Source organism: Nannospalax galili, unplaced genomic scaffold (genome assembly GCF_000622305.1).
Source record: "Nannospalax galili isolate Female #2095 unplaced genomic scaffold, S.galili_v1.0 scaffold704, whole genome shotgun sequence".
Taxonomy (NCBI): domain Eukaryota; kingdom Metazoa; phylum Chordata; class Mammalia; order Rodentia; family Spalacidae; genus Nannospalax; species Nannospalax galili.
The window spans coordinates 781,740-793,508 of NW_008352394.1; the positions used below are offsets into that span (position 1 = coordinate 781,740).

At 40.8% G+C, this 11,769-nt stretch overlaps 1 protein-coding gene across 2 annotated transcripts; it reads left to right on the top strand.

Moving 5' to 3' along the window:
- Positions 1–44: 44 nt before the first annotated feature.
- On the top strand, positions 45–11,528 carry Rmi1 (RecQ mediated genome instability 1). 2 transcript variants are annotated; one of them, XM_008849410.3, is made up of 3 exons: positions 45–196; positions 7,871–7,957; positions 9,322–11,528. In XM_008849410.3, exon 3 carries the CDS (start codon positions 9,351–9,353, stop codon positions 11,223–11,225), a length of 1,875 nt encoding a protein of 624 aa, XP_008847632.1. In that variant the 5' UTR covers positions 45–196; positions 7,871–7,957; positions 9,322–9,350; the 3' UTR covers positions 11,226–11,528. The 2 variants fall into 2 exon arrangements, with proteins under 2 accessions (XP_008847632.1, XP_029410095.1); XM_029554235.1 differs by having other exon boundaries at positions 93–350.
- Positions 11,529–11,769: the final 241 nt, after the last annotated feature.

Here is an 11,769-nt window from a genome sequence, read left to right on the forward strand (position 1 = left end):
GGGCGGTGAAGGGGTATTTTCGAGCCCCGAGGGAGTCTCGTGGAATTGGTGGAGTGACGCCTGCGCGGCAAATCAGGCGGGAAGAAGTTAGAAAAAAAAAAAAAAAAGAGGTTAAGCGGCGCGTGGTGGCGATTTCTGTTGTCTCGGTCGCACGGCCCTGGGACCTCTGTCGTGCTTGAGAAGGCGGAATGGCCAGGTCGGTGCTCAGCCGCGCTCCGTCCCGCGCCAAGCGGGCGGTCGCGGCTCGCTCGCTCGCTCCCGCCCCGGGCTGCGCCCTTCGCCGCCGGTCCGGGAAACCCACTGTCCTAACGGCCCGCGGTCTCCCAGCCGCTGGGCCCGGCGACCCCAAGGTTGGTCTGCTGGAAGGCCACCCCGCACGGCCGCCTTCGCTCTGCGGCCAGCGAGGCCTTAGCACGGACACGTCCTGTGACACGGGCGCGTCGCTGCAGTTCGAGAAAACTTGGCTTTTTGTTCCACTCCCACATGCAAAACGTGACCCTTCTTAAAGCGCCCGGCTTGTGTCGGGCTCCGGCCGCACTGCAGACCGGGTCTAGCGAGCTCCACAGACGCGGTGGTATGATAGGCCCCCCGCCCAGCTGTGATGACTGGTTAAGGCGAGAAGGGCCCTGCGGGAGCGGTGACCAACCCAGGCGGCTGCCGGCCTCGCCAGTGCGCGCGCTTTCACCCTCAGTCCCGCATTGAGGTTGAACCATCAAGACCTGAACCGTGTAGAGGATTCGCCGTTAGCAGGAACAGATGCGTCTGTAGTGCTGCTTTTGTGCAGACCTAATCGTGCTGTAGCTGTTTTCTTGAATAATTTTCAAAATACATATACCGGTTATCTCTTAAAATAGCTTTGTTATAGTAATCACATCTATTTTTTACGTACGTGACGAGGAAGAAAAGTTGCGGAGCTGAAGATCTGATGAAGGACAAGCAGCACGTGGGGATATACGTTAAACACTTAAAATAATGGGAGCTTATAATTTCTGGGGACGCTCTCCATAGTCCCAGCTAGTCTAGGAACGTGACAGGCATGTTTTGCCTTCCCGCCATGTTAGCATTCCAGGTGTTAACCACTATGTCCAGCTTAAAATTTCCCTTAAATGTTTGTAAAAATGTTAAAAGTGCCCCCTTCAACACGGCAAATGTTCTATTGAGGCAAAACTTAGTTCTCATTTTGATTATAAGATACAAAGTTCATATTTCAATTAAATATTCATCCAAGTATTGATGAGCGTTTACGGGGCTGAGAATACTTGGATTTTTCAGATTTAATTTGCCAGTCAGATTTGCAACATTTATCATAGAAAATAGACATTTTGCTAGCATCAATACCTACGTATAGGGGTATCAATACTTTTTTATGTTTTTAATGCGATTGCGGTGTACAAATAATGTATGTGAGTGAGGGTGTTGGATGTGGAGGTCAAGACAACTTTATGGGAGCCAGTTCTTCGAGCATGGATTCTGGGATTCAGCTAAGATCTGGTTTGTGTGAGAAGCGCTTTTTCCTCCCTGAGCCATCTTGCTGAACCAATAGTTCTTTGTTTAAAGTTGGTATTTCTGTTACATCATCATTTTTTGCCTTGGTAAGCAGTGATGCATGGGAATCCAAAGGAAGCAGCAAGCAGCTCTTTATAGGCGCTGTCTTGACTCTGGTGAAAACTTTATCTTGATACCGTTGTGGAATTGTTGCTCTCTGACCAGTTCACCTATTTGGTTCCTTTTTTGTTTTTGTTTTTTGTTTTTTATCTTTTTGAGACAGGGTCTCCCTGTAGCCCCAGCTGTCCTGGAACCCACTATGTAAACCAGGCTGGCCTTGAACTCACAGTGATCCCCTGCCTCTGCCTCACAAGTGCTGGGATTAAAGGCGTGCACCACCACGGCTGGCCCAGCCCTGGTTTCTTCTCTCAATTACTTACTAGGTTTTCTCCTTAAATAACAGAAAGCTTGTCTTCATCTTTTCATTTTCTATTTGAAGTTGAGAGCTTTCAGTTCAATAATATTAAAACCCATGCAAGTTACTATACATGCCCTGAGTTCTCTATTGTGTGCTAGACCTAGTGCTGGCAATTTAATGCTTATTACAGTTCTTTGTAGTTATCTTTGTTTTATGCATGAGGGAGTTAGAACCAAGATAAGAGGGGTGGGTGAGGTAGCTTATCAGGTACAGGCATTTGCTGCCAAGGCCAAGCCTGAAGGACCTGAGGTCCTTCCCTGGAACCCAGAAAAGTGGAAGGAGAGAAGCAGCTCCCTCAAATTGTCCTCTGACTGCCACATGTGTGCTCTGAAACAAATGTGCCCACTTTTCCCCCAAATGAGTACATAACAAACCTAAACAATTATCATAAAAAACATGTCCATAGAAGAGTTGGGTTGCAGACTCCTAAACAGAATCTCTTCCTATATATTAGGTTATGGAGAATTCAAGTAGCTCCTATGATTTTGTTTTTGTTTGTTTTACTTTGTTTTTATTTTGTTTTTTGATACAGGATCTCGCTGTGTAGCCCTGACTGGCCTGTAACTACTTATGCAGATCAGGCTGGTAGCTTAGAACTCACAGAGATCTACCTGCCTCTACTAGGATTAAAGGTATGTGCCACCACACCAGACCTGTGATTGTTTTTTATTTAAGCCACAGTAAAAAGCTTTTTCCTCCCTAAATTTTAGAGTACCTTCTTAAAATTATAAAATTGCCTTGACGTCTTTATCAAGTTAAAATGTACTTAAAAATATTTTCATTAGTTGGACATTGTGGCACATGCCTTTAATCCCAGCCCTGGGAGGAAGAGGTAGGTGGATCTCTATGAGGTCAAGGCCAGCCTTGTCTACATAGGGAGGTCCAGCTGGGCCTACAAAGTGAGACCCTGTCTCAAACAAAAAACAAAACCTTTAAAACCTTTAGTACACTTTATTTTTTGTGTGGAGAGGGGCACGTGGATGTCAGAGGACAACCTTTTGGAGTCCATTCTTCCACAGTGAGGATCTGGGGTTTTGAACTCAAATCTTTAAGCTTGGCAGGCCTCTACCTGCTGAGCATCTTACTGGACTGACTTATTTATAGATGAAGATAATAAAAATATAAAATGATATAAATATAAGAAAATGATATAAATATTTGTTAGTGCTTTTAAATTTCAGCTATTGATTGAATGCCACATGCAATAACTAAAGGTGGCACTACTTTTTCCTGTTTAAAAAATAAATATGGAGCCAGGTGTCCCCAGCCTGGTTTACATAGTTCCAGGCCAGCCAGGGCTACCTAAGTGAGACCTTGCCTCAGAAAAAAAAGGTAAATGAGCCTAATTGAAAATTAACCTATGAATCAGGTATGCCTAAATCTTAGTGATGACCGATAGAAATTTTTCTACTTTGTTTTCTTATGTGGAGTTCTTGGTAGTCAAGATTTAGAGTGTAGCCAGGCATAGTGGCACGTGTTTTTAGTCCCAGCACTTGGGAGGCAGAGGCAAGCAGATCTTTGTGAGTTTGAAGCCAGCTTGGTCTCCATAGCAAGTTCCAGGCCAGCTGGGGCTATAGGGAGAAAAAAAAAAAAAAAAAAAAAAAAAAAAAAAAAAAAAGATTTAGAGTGTAGATTTGTGTGATTAACTGAGTTTATCAGGCACAAATGTTAATTGAAAATATTTTTCTGGGGGCTGGAGAGATGGTTCAGTGGTTAAGAGCACTTGCTGTTCTTGCAGAGGAGCCGGGTTCAATTCCCAGTACCCACATGGCATTACATGATGCAGGTGCACTTACACACACACGTAATACAAACACATAAAATTTAAAAAAGCAGCTGGGCTTGTTGGTGCATGCCTTTACTTGTAGCACCCCTGGAGACAGAGGCAGGCAGATCTCTGTGAGTTCAAGGCCAGCCTGGTCTACATAGTGAGTTCCAGGACCGCTGGGGCTACAGAGAGACCCTGTCTCAAAAAGACCAAAAAAAATTTTAAAAAGGTAGAACTAAGAACTGAGTTCTGTAATTTTATGAGTGGCCGTTTTTACTAACAAAACGTGAGCATATTTTCATGTCATTAAATAATCCCTAAAAAGGCCTTCAAGGGGGCTGGAGAGATGGCTCAGTAGTTTTAAGAGCACTGGGTACTCTTGCAGAGGATCTGGGTTTGGTTCCCAGCACCCAAATGGCAGCTAACAACTATCTGTAACTCCAGTCCCAGGGGATCCAACTCCCTCCTCTGAACTCCACTGGTGCACTTACATACATGCAGTCAATATATTCATACACATAAAGTCTTCAAGGACTAGAGAGATGGCTCAAAGGTTAAGAGCTCTACCTAAGGACTCAAGTTCAGTCCTCAGCACCCGCATCATGCTGTTACACCTGGTAACTCCATCTCCAGGGGTTCTGATGCCTCTGGCCTCTGTGAGCGCCTGCACTCACATGCACATACACAGTTATACACAGACACACACAGACACACACACACACACACAATTAAAAATAAAAAAAATTAAAATCTTTAAGGATTCTACAGCTTTTTACTTCACAGACACAATGTGGTTTTTTCTATGTAACGTTCAGGTCACCTCTCCCCTAATTGATAACCGTTGACGCAAAAATATTCTGATGTCTTTCTCCTCCCCTCTCCTCCTCCTCTTCAGTCCTGGAGATTGAAGCCAAGGCCTCAGAGAGACAGTGTACTTCAGAGATAACTGTGTACTCCTCGCCTTTGTTTCTTACTGTTCTTTTAGCATTAGTTCTGGAAAGTAAAAGGTGTGTATTTTATCTTAGGAACCTAAAGTACAATTTAAAAGACATCTTTTCCAAAGTTGTTTTTCTTTTATTCCCTTTTTTTGAGACTGCTTATGGCCTGGAACTCACCATGTAGCTCAGACTAGCTCATAGAGATCTGCCCTGATTTGTCTCCGTAGTGCTGGGATTTAAGACAAGCACCACACCTGGCTGTTTTTCATTTCTTGTAGAGAGTTGTTGAGGATTAGGCTGCCATTTAAAGAAAAATATTTATTTTTATTTTATGTATATGAATATTTTACCTGCATGTATATGTGTATCACATGCATGCAGTTCCCATGGAGGCCAGGAGAGGGTGCCAGATCCTCTGGAACTGGAGTTACAGATGGTTGTTAGCAGCCACATGGGTGCTGGGAACCGAACCCGAGTCCTCTGTAAGAACAGCCAGTGCTCTTAACCACTGAGCCCTTTCTCTAGCCCCATGCTACTATTCGTCTATGGGAAATTGTCTTGTCCTAGTGTGATGGTTAATCTTGGTTGTCAGGTTGACATACCTGGGAAGAGAGAATCGCAGTTGAAGAATTATGACTACCACATTGGCCTTTGGGAGGGACTGTGAGATAATAGTCTTGATTGCTAATTGATGTGGGAGGGGCCAGATCTCTGAGGGAGGACCATCTTTAGGCATGTGGGCCTGAGCTGTAGGTATGTGATCCAGGGAGCTAGCCAGTAAGTCGTTCCTCTGTGTTTTCTGCTTCAAGCTCCTGCTTTGCTCCCCTGGATGATGGACCTATAAGCCAAATGAATCCTTTTCTTTCCAACTTGCTTTTGGTTATGGTGCTTATCACAGCAACAGAAAAGCAGACTAGATCACCTAGCTAATTTCTCCTGACCTGTTTCTATCTACTCTGACGATGGTAAGGCAATTTTATAAGAAGGGTAAGGACAAAAACCATGAGACTTTTCTGAAGGGCTAGATGCAACTGCTATAACTAATGAATTATTAAGGGTTGGCGAAATGACTCAGGATAAAGGAACTTGCCACCCAAAGCATTATGTGGTGGAAGGAGAGAATAGATTATTACAAACTTGTCCTCTGATTCTACACATGTTGTAATAAAAGAAATAAAACTTTTAATAAGCTTCTGTACTCTATAGGAAAAACGAATTTTATTATAATTGTTATGACATAAAATTGTAGGGGCTATAGCTGTGTTCCACATCAATCATACCCTCTGCTTCACTGATATATGAAGAATTCTGTGTAATAGATTTATATTGAGCAGTAAGCTTTTTCCCCTGAGTTCTTGACATCTTAGTAAGCTATTTGAGAATAGCTCACTTTGATAGTATAACACTAAATATCACTGATCACATTTACTTGTGTTTTACAAATATCTTGGTTACCTTTTGGAGTTGTAGTATTGGAGGGTTTTTTTTTTTTAGTTACAAAGTTAACTGTAAATTTATGTATGTCAATTAGCTCTAGAAGTTGAGATTCCTATTCTGGAGGGTACTACTTGGGACAATTGTTATTTAGGACTGGTACACATTAACAGAACAACTTACTTGTGGTTCAGAGAACAATATTTCTTAGAATTTGTCTCAACTCTCAACTGAAGTTGTTATTTGCTATGTTACTGAGCATCAGAGACTATTGTTTGTGTATTTTTAAACAATTTACAAAATTTTTAAATAGAAAAAGCATTATAACATAGGATCTATACTGTGAAGTTTAAGCTGGGTTTCTATAACTGAGGTCCTTAATAATTTGGTAAATTGTAGTTGAAGCTAGTCTTTCAGTAGCATAAAGAAGGAAGGGCTTGTTTGGAATAAATTTAAAAGTAAACTGATACGGGACTAGAGAGGGCACATCCTGAACTTGCAGAAGACCCAGGTTCAGCTCCCAGTACTCATGTCTGGTGATTTACAACTGTTTGTTGCTCCAGCTCCAGGGAATTCTTGCCTTTGGCCTCTGCCTCCTGGGGCTCCTGCAACTCATGTGAACGTACCCACATACATACACATAATTAAAAATAACACTTTAAAAAAGTCAGACACATTAACCTTCAAATGTCAGTTTGTAATTTTTTGTTTATTTGAGATACGGTCTTGTTTTGCAGCCTAGGTTGGTCCCAGATTTTCCATAATCGTCTTCAGCTCCTGAGTTTGGGGATATTACAGGTGTGAGCTACCCTGCTTTAGATTGTAATTCTTTTTTCTATTTTTTAATTTTTGAGATAGGTCTTGCATAGCTCAGGCAGGCTGAAGTGTTGCTGAAGGTAGCCTTGAACTTCTGACCCTTCTGCCTCCACCTCCTGAGTGCTGAGGTCATAGGTCATGCCCAGTTTTATTTGATGCTGGGGATTAAACCCTGGAGTTGTGTATGCTAGACAAGGGCCCCAAACCAGTTCAGGCCATATGGAGCCTTCTATTCTTCATATCTGATACACTGGAATACACATGAAACTGTCTGAATTTGATTGTTACTAGGGGTAGAACTTTATTGTTCAGCAGTGGGAGTATGTGTAGCCTGATGCGGACAGGGGTTTGAGGGCGTTCTGAGGTTGCTGGGTGCATTGTTAGGAAGGGGTGTGTGCATAGTGCTTGCAGGTGAAGGAGCTAGACTGCCAAGTGCAGTGTTACATGAGGGAGGGTGTGCATAGCCCAAAGCAAATAGGGGCTAAAATGTCCCTTTGCTTGCCTACCCCAAGATGACGCAGCAGGTAAGGATACTTAGCACCACAGTTTGATCTTTGGAAGCCACGTTGTGGAAGGTTGTCCTCAGACCTCCACACCGTAGCATAGTATGTTCTCTACCTCCCAAAGAAAGAAATGTTAAAAAATACTTTTAAATGACAGTATGGCACCCGAGTTTACTCTGAACTGTTCTGTCATACACTGCCTCTCCTATCTTAAATGTTCATGGAATTTTGCAGTGAAATAAACAAGCCTAAATGGGTAATTTTCTCATGGTCACTTGTTTCTGTTTATCTCCCTCTGAACTCTTGTTTTCTGTATTGCTTTCATTTTACCCTGACCATAAAGGATTCCTTGGAACTATACCATCAAACTCTTGTGTTTGTGAAAATATGCTAGTGTTCTTACAGCTTTGTTTTAGAATCCTTAACTGCTTCTTGTCTTACGTTTCAGGGCCATTTTTGTGCAGAAGTTTTGAGTACTCCACTGAGCAACCAGCTTGAAGTCCTATCATCAGATCCTGTGCTGCTGTGCTAAGTGGTAAGTTTCTTTTTTAAAAATATTTTATTTATATTTTTACTTTATGTGTATGCATGCATTGTCTACATATATGTAAGTGCACCTGTTCGTATAATGACTGTGGAGGACAGAAGAGGCCATTGGATCCCCTGGAACTGGAGCTATGGGCAAGTGTTAGCTGCCACGTGGGTGCTGGGAATCAAACCCGTGTCTTCTGCTAGAACAGCCAGTGTTCTTAACTACTGAGCCATCTCTCCAGCCCCATAGTTTCTTGTAGACATATTAAATAAGTTCTCCTTAAATAGCTTAATCTCTAGAAGGAACAAATAAACTTTTGTAAGTATGTAATTTAGTCTTTAGTGTTTTGCTATAGCTTTATCATACTGAGAAAATCGGAATTAAATATACCTGGCAGCACTGTTGAGAATATTTAGGCATACAAATACAAGTCTGTTAAAATTTTATCCTTAAACTATGTATTTAGCATAGTCATATAAGTTTTAATAGAGTTAAAATATAATTAAAGTTGGTGGCAGCCTCAGTGGCAGTCACCTTTAATCCTGGCACTCAGGAGGTGGAAGCAGGCAGATCTCTGTGAGTTCGAGGCCATCCTGGTCTACATAGCAAATTCCAGGCCAGCCAGGGTTACATAGTGAGACCCTGTCTCAAAAAAACAAAGAAAGAAAATATAATTAAAGTTAATTATAGATGTTAATAGAACCTTAGTGAACTTTTTTCTTAAATAAATTTTAAATTATTAAAACCTGATTATTACTTTTGACATAGCTACCATTTTCTGAATGTCTTTCAAAGGTTTGGCATTTATACTTTATTATTCATATAATTCTTTTAAACAACCCTGTAAGATAGATGGTGATACTGATGAAAATACTGACTTAGAAAAGTTAAAAAAAAATTTACAGTAGGTCATGTAGCTTGTACTTTGACAGAGCCAGCTCTCAAACATTTTGCTCCTCTCATACGGTCTGATTGCTTCTCACAGTTGACTATCAGCCAGGTGGAAAGACAAGGTGTTAGAGAGAGAAGCAAAGGATGTGGTAGTGAGGCCTATTTGTGCATTTTAGAGAATTATAGATGCTGTATTAAAATATATTGAGGGGCTGGAGAGATGGCCCAGTGGTTAAGAGCACTGACTGCTCTTGCAGAAGACCCTGGTTTGATTCCCAGCACCCACATGGCAGCTATGAACTGTTCTTTACTCCAGTTCCAGGGGAATCCGAAGCCCTCTTCTGACCTCCGTGGCATTGCACGACACAGGTGCACTCACATACATGCAGGCAATACACTCATACACATAAAATAAAAATAAAATAAAAATAAAATATTTAAATATTGAATTACCTTTTTTGTTTTTTTGTTTTCAGGTGGATACATTTTTTTTTATTTAAAAGAAATGAGTGTAAGTAGTATTGCTTTAAGAGTTGAAACCTGGCTCTTAGCAACATGGCATGTTAAAGTACCTCTGATGTGGCTGGAAGCTTGTCTTAACTGGATCCAAGAAGAAAATAATAATGTTAATTTGAGTCAGGCCCAAATAAACAACCAGGTATTTGAGCAATGGCTTCTTACCGATCTGAGCGATTTGGAATATCCTCTTTTACCTGATGACATTTTAGAAATTCCAAAAGGAGAATTGAATGGATTTTATGCTTTACAGATTAATTCTTTGGTTGATGTAAGTCAGCCTGCATATTCCCAGATACAGAAGTTGAGAGGGAAGAATACAACCAATGATCTAGTTTCAGCTGAACCACAGATTACCCAAAAACCATGGGAAGCAAAGTCTTCACGAATGCTGATGCTGTATCTCACTGATGGGATTGTGCAGGTTCAGGGGATGGAGTATCAGTCAATTCCCGCTCTGCATGCTGATCTTCCTCCAGGTACAAAAGTTTTGATTTATGGACACATTTTGTTCCGTCTTGGTGTTCTCTTATTAAAACCAGAAAATGTGACGGTGTTAGGAGGTGAAGTAGATGGTCTTTCAGAAGAATATGCCCAAGAAAAAGTCCTTGCGAGATTAACTGGTGAAGTTGATCCTATAGTTTCGGTCATACCAAATAACTTTAACCAAAATATCCCCAGAGTTATGGATGTTTTAGATCCTGCATTAGGACCCTCTGATGAAGAACTCTTGGCAGGTTTTGATGAAAATGATGAGCCTGCAACAAATAATGACACCTCCTTGGAAAGACATTTCAACACAGGCAAGTCCCCAAACTCTGCCTCCATAAGGCAGTCTAGTTATGAGCCAGAATTGACTATTTCTTCAAGACAAATGGAAAAACCACCAAACCAGTCCATGCATTTCACTGATGGGGAATTTGATGACTTCTCATTGGAAGAGGCCTTGCTTTTAGAAGAAGCTGTCCAGAAAGAACAGCTGAAGACAAAAGAATTGCAGCCATTGACTTGGAACAGAAACACAGATGAGTGTATAGAGATATTTTCACATAAACCTAATACTATGAGTGATTTGTCTTTGACACACAAACAAGAAAACAACAGCTGGAAAGAAAAAAAATTACCTGAACAAATAATTCCTGAAAAAAAATCTTTTGGTTGTCCATCTTCTAGAGATCAAAACAGTGATTTTTTAGGTCATCGTAATGTACTCTTAGCCCATGATTTTACAAATAAAGATAAGACTTCAAAGACAGGTAATAAAACAAAACAAACCAACAGTTCAGATGAACATTCCTTAAGCAATAAAATATTATATAGAAAATTGGGCAACTCTGTCTCAAAAAGTAGTTCACAAATTTCAAATGAAAATGGCCACCATTTACAGACTTGTTCTTCTAGATCATTTGAGAATATTACCAGTCTGTCCACTGGCATGGATTTGTATTCTCCACCCTTTATCTATTTGTCTGTTCTAATGGCCAGCAAACCAAAGGAAGTTACCACAGTGAGAGTCAAAGCATTCATTGTCACCTTAACTGGAAATCTCTCAAGTTCTGGTGGCATTTGGAGTGTTACTGCAAAGGTTTCTGATGGTACTACATATCTAGATGTAGATTTTGTAGATGAGATACTGACTAGTTTGATAGGATTTTCAGTACCAGAAATGAAACAGTTAAAAAAGGACCCTCTCAAATATCAAAAGTTCCAAGAAGGGTTGCAGAGATGTCAGAGAGGTCTAATAGATCTGTGTTGCCTAATGACTATTTCTTTTGATCCTTCTTCAGGTAAAGCAGTGGTGCTTGAGTTGCAGGATGTTAGCGTGGAACACCTTGAGAACCTGAAGAAGCGGTTGAATAAGTAGTTTACCAAAATAGTGTTAGTGCACAAATCAAAACAAGTAAATATTTGGAATTAGATTTGTTCATATTTTTATTTTTGTAACTCTAAAAGAAAAAAAGCTTCAGAGCTTAATTAAAAATGTTAAATCAGTGCTGACAAGATGGCTTAGTGAGTAAAGGTGCTTGCTACTAAGCCTAACAACTTGAGTTTGATTCCCAGGTCCCACTTGGTGCAAGGAAAGAACCACTTTCCAAAGGTCCTCTGATCGGCATGTGTGTGCATGCACACAATAAATAAATAAAAAGATACTTAATTGAAATATTTACTTCTATTTGTAAGTGGTTTTTATTTGTTTTGCTCTGTGATGCTGGTCCTTTTTGCTAGTGAACACTCTACCACTGAGCCATATTTTTATCCCCTTGACTTAAAAAAAAAAAGATTTATTGTATGTGTATTAAGTGTTTCGTCTGCATGTATGTAAGTGTACCACGTGTGCAGTGCCCACAGAGGCTAGAAAAGGGTATCAGATTCCTGAAACTGGAGTTACAGAAGGTTGTTAGCTACCT

Excerpts from the sequence above, each read along its gene's own strand:
- Rmi1 (XM_008849410.3), top strand. The coding sequence starts at position 9,351 with ATGAGTGTAAGTAGTATTGCTTTAAGAGTTGAAACCTGGCTCTTAGCA.